Source organism: Vombatus ursinus, unplaced genomic scaffold, assembly GCF_900497805.2.
Source record: "Vombatus ursinus unplaced genomic scaffold, bare-nosed wombat genome assembly UNPS02014863.1, whole genome shotgun sequence".
Lineage (NCBI taxonomy): Eukaryota > Metazoa > Chordata > Mammalia > Diprotodontia > Vombatidae > Vombatus > Vombatus ursinus.
The window spans coordinates 25,237,508-25,257,023 of NW_020954641.1; the positions used below are offsets into that span (position 1 = coordinate 25,237,508).

The 19,516-nt window shown below is 39.4% G+C and overlaps 1 protein-coding gene across 2 annotated transcripts in view; it reads right to left on the reverse strand.

Moving 5' to 3' along the window:
* Positions 1 to 19,516, reverse strand: part of SGCD (sarcoglycan delta) — a 1,287,299-nt gene that overhangs the window by 82,570 nt on the left and 1,185,213 nt on the right. For both annotated transcript variants that reach the window (XM_027841884.1, XM_027841885.1), the window contains one exon: positions 5,844 to 5,916. In XM_027841884.1, the coding sequence (XP_027697685.1) occupies positions 5,844 to 5,916 (73 nt within the window). The remainder of the gene's footprint in view (positions 1 to 5,843; positions 5,917 to 19,516) is intronic.

The window sequence follows — 19,516 nt, forward strand, 5'->3', positions numbered from 1 at the left end:
TAAGTGTCTCAGGCCAGATTTGAACTCAGGAAGAAGACTTTTCCTGATTTCAGGCCCAGTGCTCTATCCACTGCGCCACCTAGCTGCCCCATATATTCACCTTTAAGAGCCTGCATTTTATTAGCATTTACTTGTTATTCAAGGTAAGTACTCACATAGAGCCTAGTTAGTGAGGGGAAACAAGCCCAGTCTCTTTCTTCATTAATTTGGAATAACATGTCATCATTAGTTTAGAATAATTCCACATATGGGGAATGTTAATAAACATCTCATTGGGAGAATGATGGGTGTAGGCTTTTGCATACTAAGCTACTTATCTAGGGAGATGCAGCAGTTTTTATTTTTAAAGTCAACTCTGAATTTATTTGTAAACATCTTAAGGAAGATTACTGATACAGTAAATCTGAAATGGAGAGCAATGAACCCAAGCTATCTCAGACCCAGAACAGTACCAATTCTTTTAACTTACAGCCTAGGAAGGCAGTAAACATGGCTACTCCAAGATGAAATGCCAGAGGCCTTAAACTCTCTCAAATAATGACTCTCATTAAAATAAAATAAATAAAAAAAACCCCACACATGCCAGCAAACAAGATTGAGTTTTGATGAAACAAGGAAACAAAAATCAAGCCAAAATGTGTTTAGCCAAGAGGGAAGATCTCAGGAGAGGGCAGGCTAATGTCTTCCCAGCTGTGATTGCTACTTGGCCAAGTGAAGGACCTACAGATATTGAAAAAAGGGGAGGGGTGGGGAAGATAGTGGTGTGAGGAGAAGGGCTTATCAATGAACAAAGGCCTTTTAATCTGATAACCTTTTCCATAATAACAAATACCATTGATAGGCCAAAACTACCCAGAGGGTGAAATAGTAAATCTCTCCCATCCCCTCCCAAACCTAGACTGGTTGGCTCTGACCTGGGGGTCCTGTGCTTTCTATACTTCACATCTTACCATATTTCTGTTGGATATATTTTTCCATACTTATTTTCATCATAGTGGATAGAGAGTTGGCCTTGGAGTCAGGAAGACCTGATTCAAATCTGGCCTCAGATGCTTACTAGCTGTGTGACCCTGGGCAAGTCACTTGACTCCTCTTGGCCTCACTTTCTTCATCTGTAAAAGGGGGATAATAATAGCATCTACATTACAGGGTTGTTATGAGGATCAAATGAGATATATGAAAGTGCTTTGCAAACCTTAAAGGCTATATAAATGATTTATTATTAGACAGCATGTTGTAGTGGGTAGAAAGCTGGAAGGAAGGAAATACACATTTATTAAGTGCCTGCTATTTAGCATGTGGCAAGCACTGTTTAAGAACAAGAGCTTTACAAATATCTCATTTGAGTTTCACAACAGTCCAATGAGGTAGGTACTTTTATTTTCCTTATTTTACAATTGAAGAAATTGAAGCAGACAGAGGTTAAGTGACTCGCTAAGAGTCATACAGCTAGGAAGAATCTGAGGCTGGATTTGAACTCAGGTTTTCCTGACTCTAGGGCCAGAGCTCTATCCACTGTGCCACCTGGCTACTTCAAAATAAAGAAGATATAGGCTTACTCAACATATCTAACATATTGGCCCTGTAACTTTGGGTAAGTATTGGTGAAGGGAGCTTCCTAATAAGGTGTAGTATCTAACACCAGTTCTGGACAATGTTTTTAAAAAATCCACAAAAACCTTAAGAGATGGCGGGTAGTTTAAACAAAATCTAAAATACACCTAGCATATAATCATATGATGCTTGAACTGGAAAGGATCTCGAAGAGCATCTAGTCCAAAGCTCTCATTTCCAGATGAAGAAACAAGCCCAGAGAAGGGAAGGAGCTGTGCACTTTCCCAATGTCCCCAACCAGGTGGTGGCGTGACCCAGACTAGAACACCGGTCTCCAGGTTCCTTCTCCATTGTTCTTAATATTACACCGTTCTGTCTCCTTGAGCAAACTTTCCCTGAATAGTCTACGTTGTTTATGCCAATTCAGGAGCCAGATATAGATTGTTGAGGCACCATCCCAATCAAACGAATTTCAATTCTACGGTGCCACAAATTGAGGTTGTTATTCTGTCAGCTCATTCTCCCTTCACTCAATATGCAAGGTTAAAGCTAATCGATAGTGCAGTAAAGTTGCAACAGTATTAAAATACTAGCATGGATACATTCAGAGGGGTCAGATTTTGCTAGTTAATCTGATAGAGTTGAAAGAAAAAAAAAGAACCTAATACAGATAGCATTAGACTTCCTATTTTTTAAAGGTAGATTCTAATTCAGAGGCTTCTCTCAGAAACAATTCCAAAGCAAGGAACTTCGAGTAAGATGAAGAAGCAACATGCTCTGTGCATTGTATTTGGCATCATAAGACCTGGGTTCAAAACACAGTTCTAACACTTACTACCTATGTGACCTTGGACAATTCACTTCCTGGGCATCACTTTCCTCATTTGTAAAGTGAGAGGGTTAGACAACATGACCTCGAAAAAAGTCAAGCTCTAAAATCTATAATTGAAATAGAACATATTTAGCTTTATTGTTATTGTTTAGTCATTTCACTCATATCTGATTCTTCTTGACCCCATTGGGAGTTTTCTTGGCAGAGATACTGAAGTGGTTTGCCATTTCCTTCACCAGCTCATTTTACAGATATGGAAACTGAAGCTGACAGGGTTAAGTGACTTGCCCAGGGTCACACAGCTAGTAAGTGTCTGAGGCCAGATTTGAACTGAGGTCTTCCTAACTCTGTCAGGTGCTCTATCTATTGTACCAACTAGCTGCCCCTCACATTTAGTTAGTTCTAGCTCTAATTCTATGATCCTACAAGTGAATTACATTACCATGTAGATATAATCTAGCTCCTGGCTCAACCCTTGATGTGGACAGACTGTATTTACTAGGCATGACTAAAATAAGAAGGTATTTAGCATTACATTGCAAGGCACTGTGGCTCATTCCTGACTCAAGACTTATGTTTCATCCCTACCTCAGAGTCTCATTACCTTTGTGACCCTAGGCCGGTCATTCAAACTCCCTGGACCTCAGTTTCTTCATCTGTAAAATGAGATGGTTGCACCTCTTAAGGTCTCTTTTACCTCTATGTTTATGATGTTATTGAACCTATTGGGACTGCTCAATAAAAGAAGGAGTTTAGCATTATCACATTGAAAAGCAGTGTGGTGTGGTAGAAAGAATGCTGGCACTGGAGTCATGAAGACCTGGGTTCAAGTCCAGCCTATGAAACATGCTGGCTATGGAAACCTTGGGGAATAATTACTTAACCAATCAATGCCCCCAAGCACTTTTTTTTTTTTTTTAAAGATGAAAAGCTTCAGAGCCATTGCTGATCTACATGGGTAGCAAAGGAAGAATTTTCTCATTGGGTGTTCCCTCTACTAATGGGATCATAGGTCCAGGACCTAGCACTTTCCAAGAGGTGATTCAGTATCTATTTCTTATCACTCCCTCAGCCCTTCAAGCAGGAACCTCCTGTTAATGATGAAAATATTCCTCAATTATCAAGAATCTTAAATCAACCTACACTGACTCGAAGGGGACAGGCCAGGCACAGGAAAATCGCATGATGGGGAATATTTTAAAAAAGGTCAGTTCTAGGTTATGAACCAGGTTTCAACCTTGTTTCCTACACATGTAAGTCCTGGTCTAGGGAAATCCCAGTTCTGAATGACCAAAAGTTGTTTCAGTTATCTTCAGAATACTTAACTTCCAAAGTGAAGAAGTAAGCATATTTTCTAGGATTTGTAAAAATATACATATACATATATGCACACACATATTCATATATACATATAGTATATGTGTATATATGTATATATACACACACACACACACATATATATATACATATACGTATAGATATACATACGTAATATCTGGGCAGCTAGGTGGCATAGTGAATAGAGTGGCAGGTCTGGAGTCAGGAAGACTCATCTTTCTGAATTCAAATCTGTCCTCAGACACTTACTACCTATGTGATCCTGGGCAAGTCACTCAGCTCTGTTTGACTCAGTTGCTCATTTGTAAAATGAGCTGAACAAAAACATGGTAAACCACTCTAGTATCTTTGCCAAGAAAACCCCAAATGGTGTCACAAAGAGTTGGACATGACTGAAACAACTTAACAACACATATACTATAATATATAAAATATATAGAAATTTTCTGCTTAGCAATTGTTATCCAGAACCTTCTCCTCTCCCTTCATTCCTTGAGCCTTCTAGTCTGCTTTCTTTAGAAAGTAGCTTTTTTTTAGAGGGACAAACATCCTACTCAGTTCTAAGGAGAACTAAATTAAAGAATGAAGATCAGCTTCTGCTTTACTTCTGGCTCCAAGAACCCTATTTCATTGGCATGGGCTATCATGGCATTAACTTAGTATGCTCTAAGTCCTCATTAGAGCCACCCTGGCCACAGTCTCTGCCCAAGATCCTTCTTCCAGCACCTTTTCTTGGTGGAGGTGGAAGGGATCTGGCCACATCCCTCTACTGTGCTGAAAATGGCCACATTAAAAAGCAATACAGCTTTCTTTATATTGTACTGTGTAATTCTAAAAAGACAGCTCTCCATGCCAGAGACCTTCTTAATAAAGGACTCTCATTGACCACCAATTATGTTCCTGCTTTAGTCCGATACATTTACATTCCTGGTCTGTAAATCTTTATGAATTGTTTCAGCTGCAATTTTCGTAATTCACACCAAGCATTGAAAACACCTTTCTGTTCTGGGAAACACAGTACAAAGAAAACCTTAATTTTCTGGGAATTATCATGTTATTATTTTCCAACATGACTGCTGCCACGTTAGTGGGCATGCTACATTTAAATTGCTCCTTGGAAGGCTAGGTTTGCCTTGTATAATACAAATAGATTTGTGTGCGGCTGCCTTCCACTAATGAAATCATATTAAAGGTGCACCTCATCTGGTATGTATGATACTTAAGGTGGTTTCTGATTAGCTTTGGTTAAAATTACCTCTTCAGAGATGAGGAGATCCAATTTTCCCTGAGTAGGGCATGGGCATCTCTTGAATGAACACTGTATTGAAGCTGCTTCCATTAGATTAGTTTTATTTGTAGCCTTTTGAAAAATATTTCTCCGTGGTTATCCCCTTTACATATTGGGGTTCCTCTGTTTATATTGTGGAACAAAACATCTCACAGTTCTACTATGTGGAAACAGAGTGTTTCAGGGAAAGTAGGTGATTTGACAACACTTTCATGTCCAGCCAAATTCTGTTACCTGGGCATGAAATGGTTTGTTTCTCTATAAAAGGTAATTCTACCACTGTTTTGGCCCTCGTTGTCATTCCTATAGTCTTAAGGATATCTCAGTCATCAATGCATGAGCTATTACCTAACCAAAGATTTCTAATGTATCTCATTTCCCAGCCAGGTTTTCCAAGAGTGTTGGTTTTGATGAGGGCCTGGGTTCAAATCCCTACTATGCCACTAACCTTTGCGCAGGTCACTCAATCTCTGCAGATTTCTATTTTCTCATCTAAAAAAAGGAGGTGACTCTTTGATGACCTCTAAGGGCCATTCCAGCTCTAAATTCATGATTCTGTCATTCTCTATTCTTTAACCAGGACTTAATGTCTCCTGGGCTCTTGATTATTGAGACATTACTCCTAATTACCATTTTCTATTTGTTCCTCCTGCCCCATTCTATGACATTTCCTCTATGACATTTCTATTTCATCTATGATATTTACACTCAAAAGGAAAACTCAGCTGGAAAATCAGTTGTCAGCAGGAAAAAAAAAATCAACTTAAGACCATCTGATTGCAATGGCATGTTGATGATGTACATAGGTACAAACTAGATCACAAAGATTACCTTAGTTCCTTGAAGGGTTCTGCCCTCACATTAGGCGTTTCTATAGATTTAGGAAACACTGTGCCTTCTGCTCCTGGAATAACAAGACAGAAAACAAAATGCTATTAGTAGTGAGGCTGGCACATTTCATTTGACTCCCTTTGCTACAAAACACAAAATAAATGTCTGCAGAATGTTTGTTGTTGTTCAGTTGTTTTCCAAGTTGTGTCCAACTTTCCACCCCTCCATTTGGGATTTTCTCTGAGGAGATACTGGAGCGGTGTGCCATTTCCTTCTCCAGCTCATTTTACAGATGAGGAACCAAGGCAAACAGAGTTAAGTGACTTGCTCAGGGTCACAGAGTTAGGAAGTGTCTGAGGCCAGATTTGAACTCAGATCCTTCTGACTCCAGGCCTAGTACTCTATCCACTATGTCACCTAGCTGCCCTGTAGACTGTTTAGAGAACAATAATTAAATCACACTTTGAGGATCCACGTCTTCATTTATTCATTTGCCCTCTCCACTGATGCAGATGGCAAGCCTGCTAAACCTGAGGAGACAATTTTGTGAGTTGCTACAAGCCATTGCCTGGAAGCCAGCTTGCTGGTGATGCGTTTCTTCTCCCTTAGCTGAGGGAATCCTTGAACAACAGCAGACTTTCCAGCTTGGGGGGGACCTCTACTGGACTTTAGTACTTTGCTGGCATAATCTTGAAGAGCCCAAGGTTGCCTCTGTGTCATGATGAGGCATTAGAAAATCATTTTAGTGGAAGAACTAGAGTACATGTAGACAGCAATACTGATCAGAGCTTAAAATGTGTATTTAAGTTTCCCTCTCCCCTCCATGCAATCCCCTTGCCCCACTTCATCTTCAGATCAGTGCGATATAGTTAAAAGAAGCCCGAGTTGGGAATTAGAAGACCTTGGTTCTAGTCTCACACAGCTAACCACTAAATAGAGGTATACCTTGGTTAGGTCATCTCCTCTTTTGTCTGTGACTATAAGCTGACTTTGAAAAAAGTTTTTTTTTTCTCTTTGTGACAAACTCTTATTTTTATTCATTCTTTTATTTATCTATTTACTTGGCTTTTTTCCTACTAGTATCACTGAAAATTGCCCAAAAAACAAATCACATCTTGGTTTAAAAATAATATTTGGAAACACTAGAGTTAGGCTCTGGCCCCTCATAAACAGTTGATAAGATTGTGGTCTGGAAACGTTTTGGGAACTGAGCTGTTGGAGTCCTGTTGATATATTTTAAGTCACAAATGAGATAAGGACAACTGCAGCTAACTAATGTTGAGTAGGATGGTAGTGGGGGTAGCACAGCACAACTGGAATTTTTCAGCATGATGGAGGTAAAGAGATGCCCCCGGGCACATTAACTGACATAACAATTTTTTTCTATTTTTTTCCCAAATTTTCCATAAGTTTTATAATTTTTTCCCATCTGTGCAGTGAACTTTAAATACAATTAATATAAGCTGATGTTATGATTTTATTCTGAAATAAAATTTCATCCTTCTATCTCTTGTATATGTACATGCATTGGGTCAATTGCCACAGTTTGGTCCTTCAAAGTTTTTTAGAATTCCAGCCCTTCTAGTGTTTAGCAAAATCTGACTTACTCAGAAAGAGAGCTTTTTTTTCCCCCTTTTAAAATTCATAAAGAATCACTTAAGGTTCAAAGTTTTATACTTTGGGTATTAACATCAATCCCTTGACCTGATCTTGATGTTTAGCTCCTGACTTTATCATCAGCTTTTATCTTTACAAGTTGTCAGCAGCAGCTGCACCTCACTGTCCATGAAGGTTGCTATCAAATGATTTGTCCACTCTGAACTATTTCTAAATCATTTAATTCTAAGTTTATCACCATCAATTGCACTGGATGTTTGCTTTTCGATTAAACTTAGTCAAGACAGTACCCTTAACTTATCTAAATATGCATGTAGGGCAGAGCCAAGATGGTGGAGGGAAAGCAGTGACTTGCTAGAGCTCTCCCCAAAACCCCTCCAAATACCCACAAAAAATGGCTCTAAACAAATTCTAAAGCAGCAGAACCCACAAAAAAAAAAAACAGAGTAAAACAAATTTCCAGCCCAAGACAACCTAGATGGCTGATCAGAAAGGTATGTCAAGCCAGGCTGGGAGAGGAGCACGGTTTGGAGTGGGCGCACAGGCCGCAGCGACCCTGGAGCAGGCCTCAGGGGACTGAATCAGGGGCAGCTGTGGTGGTTTCCAGACTTCTCAACCCACGAACGCCAAAGACAACTTAGAAGGTCAGTGGGAAAAGTCTGTTACTGAGGTGAGAGAAGAAGCTAGATCTCAGCCACCCCAAGGGCAGCAGCTGGCTTCTGAGCTTCCAGCCCACAGACTGAGGGGGAATTGAGTGGCTGATCAGAGGGGGATTGCAAGGGTCTCTTTGCCAGGGTTGAGGCAGGAATCTCTTGCTTTACCAGTGCTTGGATCGGGGTCACAGTTTTGAGGGGCAGTCCTGGGGCGAGGAGGAGTGCTGGTGTGGTAGAGCTTGTTGTCGCTGTGGAGAGGAAACACCTCGCCCCTTATCATAGCACCTTGGAAGAACTGACACTTTTCAGGTCCTTAGAAGTGTCTCTGAAAACAGCTGTACAAAGCCCCAAATCTTGGGACAGTACATTCTCCACACTGGAAGCAGACTCTTACTTTAACAAAGAGTTTAAAACTCAAGTAATTGGTTGGGATCATGAGCAAGCAGCGCAGAAAGAGTCAGACTACATTATCTTGCTTTGGTGACAAAGAAGATCAAAACATACAACCAGAAGAAGAAAACAAAGTCAAAGCTCCTACATCCAAAACTTCCAAGAAAAATATGAATCAGTCCCAGGCCTTGGAAGAGCTCAAAAGGGATTTTGAGAAGCAAGTAAGAGAAGTAGAGGAAAAACTGGGAAGAGAAATGAGAGTGATGCAAGAAAATCATGAAAAGCAAGTCAACACCTTGCTAAAGGAGACCCCAAAAAATACTGAAGAAAATAACACCTTAAAAAATAGCCTAACCCAAATGGCAAAAGAGATCCAAAAAACCAATGAAGAAAAGAATGCCCTAAAGAGCAAAATAGGACAAATGGAAAAGGAAGTCCAAAAGCTTACTGAAGAAAACACTTCCTTAAAAATTAGAATAGAGCAATTGGAAGCTGGTGACTTTATGAGAAATCAAGACACTGTAAAACAAATCCAAAAGAATGAAACATTAGAAAACAATATGAAATATCTCATTGGATAAACAACTGACCTGGAAAATAGATCCAGGAGAGAGAATTTAAAAATTATTGGACTGTCTGAAAGCCATGATCAAAAAAAGAGCCTAGACATCATCTTTCAAGAAATTATCAAGGAAAACTGCCCTGATATTTCAGAACCAGAGGGCAAAATAGAAATTGACAGAATCCACCGATCTCCTCCTGAAAGAGATCCCCAAAGGAAAACTCCTAAGAATATTGTAGCCAAATTCCAGAGTTCCCAGGTCAAGGGGAAAATATTATAAGCATCCAGAAAGAAACGATTCAAGTATCATGGAAACACAATCAGGATAACACAAGATTTAGCTGCTTCTACATTAAGGGACCGCAGGGCATGGAATATAATATTCCAGAGGGCAAAGGAGATAGGATTACAACCAAGAATCACCTACTCAGCAAAACTGAGTATAATTCTTCAGGGTAAGAAATGGTCATTCAGTGAAATAGAGTACTTTCAAGCATTCTTGATGAAAAGACCAGAGCTGAATAGAAAATTTGACTTTCAAATACAAGACTCAAGAGAAGTATGAAAAGGTAAACAGGAAAGAGAAATCATAAGAGACTTATTAAGGTTGAATTGTTTACATTCCTGCATGGAAAGATGATATTTGTAACTCATGAGACCTTTGTCAGTATTAGGGTAGTTGGAGGGAAAAAATTATATGTATGTATGTATGTGTATATATATATATATGTATATATATACACATATATATATATATATAGGTAGATAGATAGATAGATAGATAGATAGATAGATAGATAGAGGGCACAGGGTGAGTTGAAGATGAAGGGCTCATATTTGAAGAATAAAATTAAGGGGCGAGAGAGGATTATACTAGGAGAAGGAGAAAGGGAAAGGTAGAACAGGGTAAATTATCTCACAAAAAAACAGAGAAGAAAAGGTTCTTACAATGGAGGGAAACCAGGGGAAGGTGAGAGGAAATGCGTGAATCTTATTTTCATAGGATTTGACTTAAGGAGGGTATAACATACAACTCAATTGGGTATGGAAATCTGTCTTACCCTACAGGAAAATAGGAGGGGAAGGGGACAAGAGAGTAGGGGGATGATAGAGAGGAGGGCAGATGGGGAAAGGGGGTAATCAGAAGCAAATACTTCTGAGGAGGGACAGGGTCAAAGGAAAGAATAGAATAAATGGGGTGGGTGGGATAAGATTAAGGGAAATAGAGTTAGTTTTTTTACAGCATGTCTACTATGGAAGTGTTTTGCATAACTGCACAAGTATAGCCTATATTGAGTTGCTTGCCTTTTCAATGAGGGTGGGTGGGGAGGGAGGAAGGGAGAAAATTTGGAACCCAAAGTTTAAAAAAAAACACGTTTAAAAAAATGTTTTCACATGCAACTGGGAAATAAGAAATACAGGAAATGGGGTACAGAAATCTATCCTGCCCTACAGGAAAATAGAAGGGGAAGCGGGGGAGAGATAGCAGGGAAAGCAGACTAGGGGAAGGGGTATTCAGAATGCATGCTATCTTGGGGTGGGGGAGGGGAGAGATGGGGTAAAAATTTGGAACTCAAAATCTTGTGGAAGTAAATGTTGAAAACTAAAAATAAAAAAAAATAAATTAAAATTAAAAAAAAATGCACATACCACTGTAGTGCTGGAGTGATCAGTGTGTTGAGTCATTTTTTCATCGTGTCCTACTCTGTTACCCTCTTTGGGGTTTTCTTGGCAAAGATACTGGCGTGTTTTGCATTTCCTTCTCCAGGTTATTTTACAGATGAGGAAACTGAGGAAAACAGGGTTAAGTGACTTGCTCAGGGTCACATAGCTAGTAAGTGTCTGAGGCCTCATTCCAACTTCTGGGCTTGGTGCTCTGTGCATTATGGCGCCCCCTAGCTGCCCTAGTAGTAGCGCTGGATGGGGTGAGCATTTGAGTTCTGTTATATTTACTATACATGTACGTGTCTAAATTTCCAATGTTTCTTTTTAGCTTTAAAATGTGTTGATTGTTCCCACTAACTACCACCGTTTCAAATCCTGGCTTACAGGCAAAAACTGATGGCTTCTGGGAAAATGAATTGGTTTCATGACTTTTGCATGCCATTGGCTCTGGCTTGGCATTGGGAAGGAAAGTATAAATAAAAGAAGGAAGTTTTGACTGGTTTTAAAAGAATAGCAACAGTTTTATCAAATCATTATTTAAAAAAATTGTCATTGGTCCTTTCTACCTTAACCTGGAAACTTAGACACTTTAATACTCAGTCTTAAATGGCCCTTTAAATATGATAAAAGGAATACTTTATAAGCCGCAGAAAAGTAGAGCCAGTTATAATTCTTCAATAATTCAATCCATGCCTCCTCAAACAAAAATTCAAATGCACCTCTCCATGAAATGCTCTCTATCTAAGCCAGCCTGTGCTCCCACTCCCATAACTCCTAAGCATTTGTTTGGATTATTAACTGGGATATGTATAAGACTGTTCTGCAGCCTTAGACTATTGGCATAGAGCACTGACTTTGAAATCAGGAGTCCTGGATTCAAATCCTATCTCTGACACTTAGTATTTGTGTGACTTTAAGCAAAGTCATTCACTTTCCCTGTCTCAGGGTTCCCTCTTCTATAAAATAAGGCAGTTGATCTTAATGGCCTCTGAGGTCCTGTCTTCCTCTACATATGTGATTTCTATGCTAATCTCATGCCTTTTGAATATTTAGATGGTAAACTGCTTGAGGGCTGAAGTAACAACTTTCTTTTTTGTATTCTCACAAGCAAAGTTGTCTTCCAAGTAGGGAAGGTAGGGAAGCAGTAATTTTTTTATTGATTTCTTAAAAATTGCAAACAAATCTCTGAAATTAGTGGACTAAAAATCAATGTGTATTCTTTCCCGTAAAAAGCCATTTCACATGGCTGGCCTAATTTTCCAATTTTACGAGGTGGAGGCGGTAATTAGGGAGAGGAATGAGTTTCTCAGGCATAGTAAGGAAAGTTGCTTCCTTCAGCCCCACCTCACAGGCCTCATTCTTTTCCAGGGCTGGTTTCTTTGTTCAGGCAACAACTCTCCTTCATTGGATCCCCTGTGGCTATAGGTCATATTATTTTTCAAGGTAGCTTAAAACATATATAGAGAAAAATACCCAGTAATGATGATGTTGGTAATGATAATAACACCTTCTGGCTGTGTAGCTTTTTTACCTTTTCCAAGTGCTTTTAAACCTATCATCACTTTCTTCTGACAATAGTCCTTTTAGCCACATAGGGCAGAGGTGATTATGTCCTTTTGACCTATGAACAAACTGAAGCAGTAACCCATACATAGAAAAGGACTTATGGAAAATGACTAATGGTATATAATGTGGGCCTCTTCAGCCCCATGTCATCCTTTCACCATGAGGTGGAATAGGAAAACCAAATATTATGCATTCTATATATTGATATTTGCTGATCTTCTTTCCTCTTGTCTTACCTCCCCCCAGGAATGGAGTTTTGAGAATCCAGGCTTAGAATCTTGGGTGCCATCCTTGGACTGAAGTACAGGGGTCCAGAAAAGCATTCAGTATTTTCTTACTGCTATTCTCATTTCATTTCCTGGCTTAAGTTCATCTGTGTCAGTGGTGCCTTTGCTGACCCTTTCCTCTTTGTCCCAAGCTCGTATCAATCTCTTCCTCCCTCTCCAGACACCTACCCGATGAAGTCATTAACACTTATTGAGTACTTACTATGGGTTAACCCATACTAATGCTATTAGTTATATCATATTTCACCACATAATCATCACAGATTTTATGCCAAATTTTTTGCAAAAAAGTAGGGTGCAACCATTATGTGAATCTTTTTTTAATTGTGCTGGTATCACTTAAAAATCATTTATTACTAAACTGTCTTTGGTGCAAGATTAGGATGCACAGAATACTAGTGAATATACATTAAAATTGAATACTGACAATGTGTGTGCACTGAGAATTCTTGGCTCATGGGTCACAATGCACGAAAGATAAATGCATATCCATATGCCACTGGTGAGTACATTGCTGCTCTGTTTACCTTTTAAATGGCAAGATGAATGGAATTACACCATCCGGCAATTATGCGATGAAAGATTATAAACCAATTTTTGGACTGAAACCCCCCCCCCCCACACGTGCACCAAAGTGCAATGATTATCCACTGAAATATGGTACTTTGGAAGCTCTTGGAGGGAAGATACTCTGCTGCCACAGTGCCTAGATCATGAATAGGTAGGTAATGATGGAGAACCACAATTGAGGAGAAAGATTAGGACTCTGTATCTAAATCTCTGAGATACCTACCTAGAGATGATGTCTGAACTCATGGGAGATGAAGAGATGACCCAGGGAGGGAGTGTAGAGAGAGAAGAGATACCAAGGCAGAGCCTTGGGAAAGACCCACAGTAAGGAGGATAAATTAGGAGAGACCATTCTCCTGGCAGGCATGGGAAAAGATTAATTTAGAAGTCAAATAACACAGTGGGGACAAGGGAAGGGTGATATCTACATGTAGGAGACTGAAAAGAAGTGGTCAGGTTGGTAGGAAGAGAAACAAGAGAGAGAGTTATATCACAAAAGCCCAGGGAAGAGAGAATACTAAGGAAAAGGAGGTGGCTGAGAATACCAAAAACTGAAGAAAGTGTTAGAAGGAAAAGGACAGAAGAATGATTGATGACATTCTGGGAGAGTGCTTTTGGTAGGGAGATCCATGGGGAAGCCAAATTTCAAGTTGCTGAGAAATGAGGAAATTGAGGCAGCATGTAATGTTAATTTTTTTCTACAAAATGGGCAATGAAAGGAAATAGAGCTATAGGATGATTGTGTGAGGCGATGGCAGGGTCACGTGATAGCTTTTTACGGATGAGGAAGGCCTCGTTACATTTGTAGGTAGTGGGAAAGAAGCCAAGACACAGGTAGAGACTGAAGATAAAGCTGGTGGGATGAGTGTTCTCTGCGCTGCCAAAGACGGGAAGGGATATGATCCAGTGCATTAGTGAAGCCTCGGCAAGGAGAAGGACCACCCTTTCCTTAGGGGAATGACCAGGGATTTCAGTGAGTGAAATAAGGGAGATAGAGCTGACAATCCCAATTTTCTCAATATATAGAAGACTCTAAGTAGAAAACAGGAACTTGGACAGACAGTCAGACCTTGAATGAGTTATTGAACTCCTTCAGAAAGAAAGGAGAATGATCTGGAATCCAGTACTGCAGATGTCTGTAAAAAAAATGCAGATGGAGATAAATCCTACCTTCCACAGGAGGCCTTTCCTGGTCCCCCACCCCCACTCCTACCCCAACCCCCCAATGCCTATGCCTTCTCTCTAAGATTATCTCCCATTTACCCCATATATTTCTTCTCTGTACATAGTTTCTTGCACATCGTTTCCCTGGTTCAAATGTGAGCTCTTTCAGATAAAGGACTTTTTTTGCTTTTCTTTGCATCCTTAGTGTTCAGCACAGTACCCCACATGTTTAGGGGTAGCTATGTAGTGTAGTGGTTAGAGCAGTGGAATAAGGAAGACTTGACTTCAAATCAAGCCTAAGACACTAGCTATTTGATCCTGGACAAGGTACTTGACCTATGTCTGCCTCAGTTTCCTTATCTATAAAAAAGGGGATAATAATAGAATCTAACTCCTATGGATGTTGTGAGGATGAAGAATAATATCTGCAAAGTACTTTGCAAGCCTTAAAGGGCAATATATAAATGTTAGCCATTATTATTATTATCATTATTATTATTATTTAGTAAGTGCTTAATAAAGTTTGCTTACTGTACAGGGATAAATTGGACATCAAAGGAACAGAAGCTGCAAAATGATGATGGCAGAGTTGGGTTAGGATCTGGCAGGGAGAATATGCTGACTTCTTCCTGGCATATTGTACCATTAGGCATGAGATAAGGGGCAACTGGGGCTGTAAGGAATGGAGCATCATCCAGAGAAAGGATTCCCTGGATGCAAGATCATGGAAAGAGTCTGAAATGAAACTATCTGGGGTCACCATGAGTTTGCCAATAATAGGGTTAGGGCTACAAGTGATGTCATGAAAAGAAAGGGCAGAGGAGAAAAGGAACTAGGGAGCACTTAACATTGAACACGATGGAAAGGAGATTGTGGGAAGTGGTAAGCAAAAATTACTGATTTTGCTTTTATATGCTATTTCCCATCAGCTATATCATAAGATGGCCAAGGGAAGGAACTGAGTTTCACATTGCCTGGTATTCCCCCAGCTCTGATGTACATCCCTGGCACAAGGTTGATGAGGATGTATCATAGAACACCTTGGTTCCTCCTGTGAGGCCCATATATCAGAGGATAACACAATGGATGGAACGCCAAACTTTATTCTAGTAGATTGCTCTCGAGGAATCCCATTCTTACTAGTAACCCATTTGCATCACTATAAAACAAAACCAATGCCTTGAATTCACTTCTAATTAGTTGTCACTTCAGTGTACCTTTTGAATATGATTTTATATTCCCCATCTCATTAGGTTTTTATGTGTCTCTAAAATGGCAATACTATTCCACAAATGACTAGAATCCCCCGTTCTGTGTACCCAAAATGCTCCAATGATGGAGCGCTACTAGTTGGGCATCCTCAGGATGCCTGAGGGTAACTGGAGGAGCAAACATTGTTGAGGATTGACTGCTGATCTCATTTTCCCTGCCCCAAGGATGAGTCTGTTTGTCCCTTCTTGGAAAGTTGCTTCTGTGTAACAAAGCCATACCAGTTTCACATGCTTGGGGCCTGGCACACAGTGGATTCTTAGAGCAGCCTAAAAGGTGCTAGATGAATATTCCTCAAGGGCCTAATGATGATGTAAGCCTTTTTCACAGACTAAAAACATCTGGCCACTTAGTTCCAGGATGAGGGATAAAGAAACAAAGAATTACAGGATCTCCAAGTGGAAGAGGATAGCAGAGGGCACATGCCCTAGTCCATCTTGATCCCTTTTAGAACAACCATGATAAGCGTCCATCCAATATTTCTTAAGAGACTTTGGTGGGAAACCCACCACCTCTTGAGGAAGTCCTTTCTACTTTTGGACAGCTCTAAGTATTTAGAAGTTTTTCCTCATATCACCCTTAAATCTTTGTTGTTGTTCAGTCATTTTAGTTGTGTCTGACTCTGTGACCTCAGGGTTTTTCTGGAGTGGTTTGCTAATTCCTTCTCCAGCTCATTTTACAGATGAGGAAACTGAGGTAAACAGAGTTAAGTGAATTTTCCTGTGTCACACAGATAGCATCTGAGGCCAGATATGAACTGAGGTCTTCTCTACTCCAAGCCAGCTATCAACTCTATCCACTGAACCACCCAGCTGCCCAAACCTTAAATCTACCATTTATTAACTTTCATGACTGCTCCTATTTCTGTCCACTGAGGCCAAGCAGAAAAAGACTGAACTTTCTTTCATATATTGTCTATTTTTTTTTTTTTAGTTAGGCAATTGAGGTTAAGTGACTTGCCCAGAGTCACACAGCTAGGAAGTATTATGTGTCTGAGGCTGGGTTTGAACTCAGGTCCTCCTGACTCTAGGGCCAGTGTTCTATTCACTGTGCCACTTAGCTGCCCCTGTCTTTCTAAATTTTTCAAGTTACTTATATCTCCCAAACCCTCTGTTATTCCAGTTTAACAATACCACCCACTGTTCCTTATATCGTATAATCTCAAAATGACCAACCATCTGGGCGACATTCCTTGTTCTAGACCAGTGCTTCTTAAACAGTGGGTCAGGTTGTGACCCAATTTAAAAAGCACTGAAGGGGTCTTGAGTGGAAAAAGTTTAAAAAGCCCTGGTCTAGACACTCTGTATCCTTTCATTGCCTCCCCTATTTGATTGTGAGCCCTTTGAGGGCAGGGACTGTCTTTTGCCTCTTTTTGTATCTCTGGCACTTAGTGTAGGAGCTTAATAAAATTTCATTGACTATCAAATGTCCTGAGATGTAGCACCAATAACTAGACACAATACTCTGGATGTGATTTGAATGGGTTTGGCTACTCTGCTTTAATTATTCATCACAGTTTACCTGGCTATACCCTCATATTCCATTTTCCTGTTTGTGCCGTGCCTGTCCTTGGTTCTCTAAGGGTTCCGACTCTGAGAGAGAAAAGTTTTTAGTCAACCTGTCAAAAGGCACCAGAAGATTGATTTCTCACCTTGTCCTCTGTTGCTCTGGGTGGGTATAATCTTTTTCCATTCATTGACCCTTTTATTGAGTATGAAATGAAAAAAAATAGTTCTATATCTCTAAAAAATGCTTCTTGTTAAACCCCAAATTATATCTCTTTTAAAATGACTCACATTTACTTCAAAATGTTCATGTTTCTTAAAACTAACCAAAACGTATCAGTTTCCTTGAAACAATAAAGTAAGAATGTCAGAGCTGGAAGGGGCCTAAGAGATCATTTATTCTAACCCACTCAATTTACAGACAAGAAAACTAAGACACAGAGAGGGAAAATTATTTAGCTAAGGTGGCTTAGCAAGTTAGATGGTGAAGGACTTTATAATGTTTATTTTTTCACCCTTTCCTAATGTCCAGCCACTCCCAGCCCACAGATGACCACCATCCTATAAGCTGCATTTCCCCACTCCATACAGTCTCTATTCTGAGGTAATAAATTATCCTCATTTTTATTATTTCAAAGAGGTTTCTATTAAAACCGTACCTACTGATTCCCTCTTTTGACACTCTGTAATTTACTGGCAATAAATGTTCATAAACAGTTTGAGTGAAAAATCCATAAAGCCATTTCAGCTTTATTTTAAGTTCCATTTAATGTCCCTTAAAAATGATTTCATCAATGTGTTTCCATTAGCTGGTTCTCTGCCCAATAACTTAATTCCACACGATCAATCAGGAACTTATAAAGCATGTGACAGGATCTATCTGAAGTGTTTTGAATCACCGTAAAGATCCGCTCAATAGCTCTTTCCCCTACTGGCATAGGTGGGGGGTAAAGTTGTCAAAAGACCTCAGATGCACTCAGTCACCATGGTAACAAGAAGCTGGTTTCTCCTGTCAGGAAAGAGATGCTTCCAGTTTGGAGCTTGACTTCAGAGGTATTTCCTCCTTGTAATATTTAGGGGCAAGGGGATGGGGAAGGTAATTAAATACAGAAAAAGCAAAAGACTGGAATTCAGAGCTTAACTCTAATGAATATTTTGTTCTCTCTGGGCCTCACTTTCTTCCTCTGTAAAATTAGGAGGCTGTACTTTTTATGGCAGTAAAAAACAAAAACAAAAACAAAATAGAACCAATATGAGTCCACATAGATTGGGGAATGGCTGAACAAAATGTGGTACATGAATACAACGGAAGATAATTATTCCATAAGAAGCATAACTATAAGGAATTCAGAGAAACTTCAGAAGACTTGTTTAATCTGATAGAGAGCAAAGTACCAAGAAAATGTATATAATTATTATAATAATGTAAATGGAAACAACACTAAAAGGTAACCCAGATCATATTAATTGCAATGACAAATCTTGATCCTGGATAAATAACAATGAAACACACTTCCTTCCTCCTTGTTGAGAGATGGGGAAGCATAGGAAGAAAATATTATATACACTGTTGGTTGGTTTTTGCTTAGCTTTTTCTTTTTTACAAGGTAGGATTCAATTGGGGATGGTATATTGGGAAGTGATTGTGTATGTATAAAAAAAAGAATTAATTTAAAAATTAACTGAAGAGACTGAAATAGATTATTTCCAAGGTTGTTTTTACAGTATAGAGAGAAAAGTATTGGACTTTGTGTCAGAAGACTGACTGGACTTAAAATCTCAGCTTTGCTCCTTGTTGTGAGACCTTGGAGCAATCATCCTCTCAGGGTCTTGATGTCCTAATTGTGAAGTAAGGGAGTTGAAGTCAATGACCTCTATGATCTTTTCTAATTCTAAATCTATGATCCTATGATCTTATGATCCAAAATTCAAGTCCTGTGTAACACTGATTGTGGCTCCCTGATATTTGAATTGTTTGTTTCTAACCACTTGCAGTATTTTTTCCTTAACTTGATAGTTCTATAATTTGGTTGTAATTTTCCTTGGAGTTTTAATTTTGGGATCTCTTTCCTGAGGTGATAGGTGGATTCTTTCAATGCCTATTTTGCCCTCTGGTTCCAGGACATCAGAGCAGTTCTCCTTGATAATTTCAGCACTTTCATGCTGTCCAGGTCCTCTTTTTTATCTTGGCTTTCAGGTAGTCCAATGATTGACATTGTCTCTCCTGGATCTATTTTCCAGGTCAGTTGTTTTTCCAAAGAGGTAGTTTACATTTTCTTCTATTTTTTATTCTTTTGAATTTGTTTGGCTGATTCTTGATGTCTCATACAGTCATTAGCTTCCACTTGCCTCATTCTAACTTTTAAGGAGTTGTTTCCTTCAGTGGATTTTTGTATCTTTTTCCATTTGGCCAATTCTACTTTTT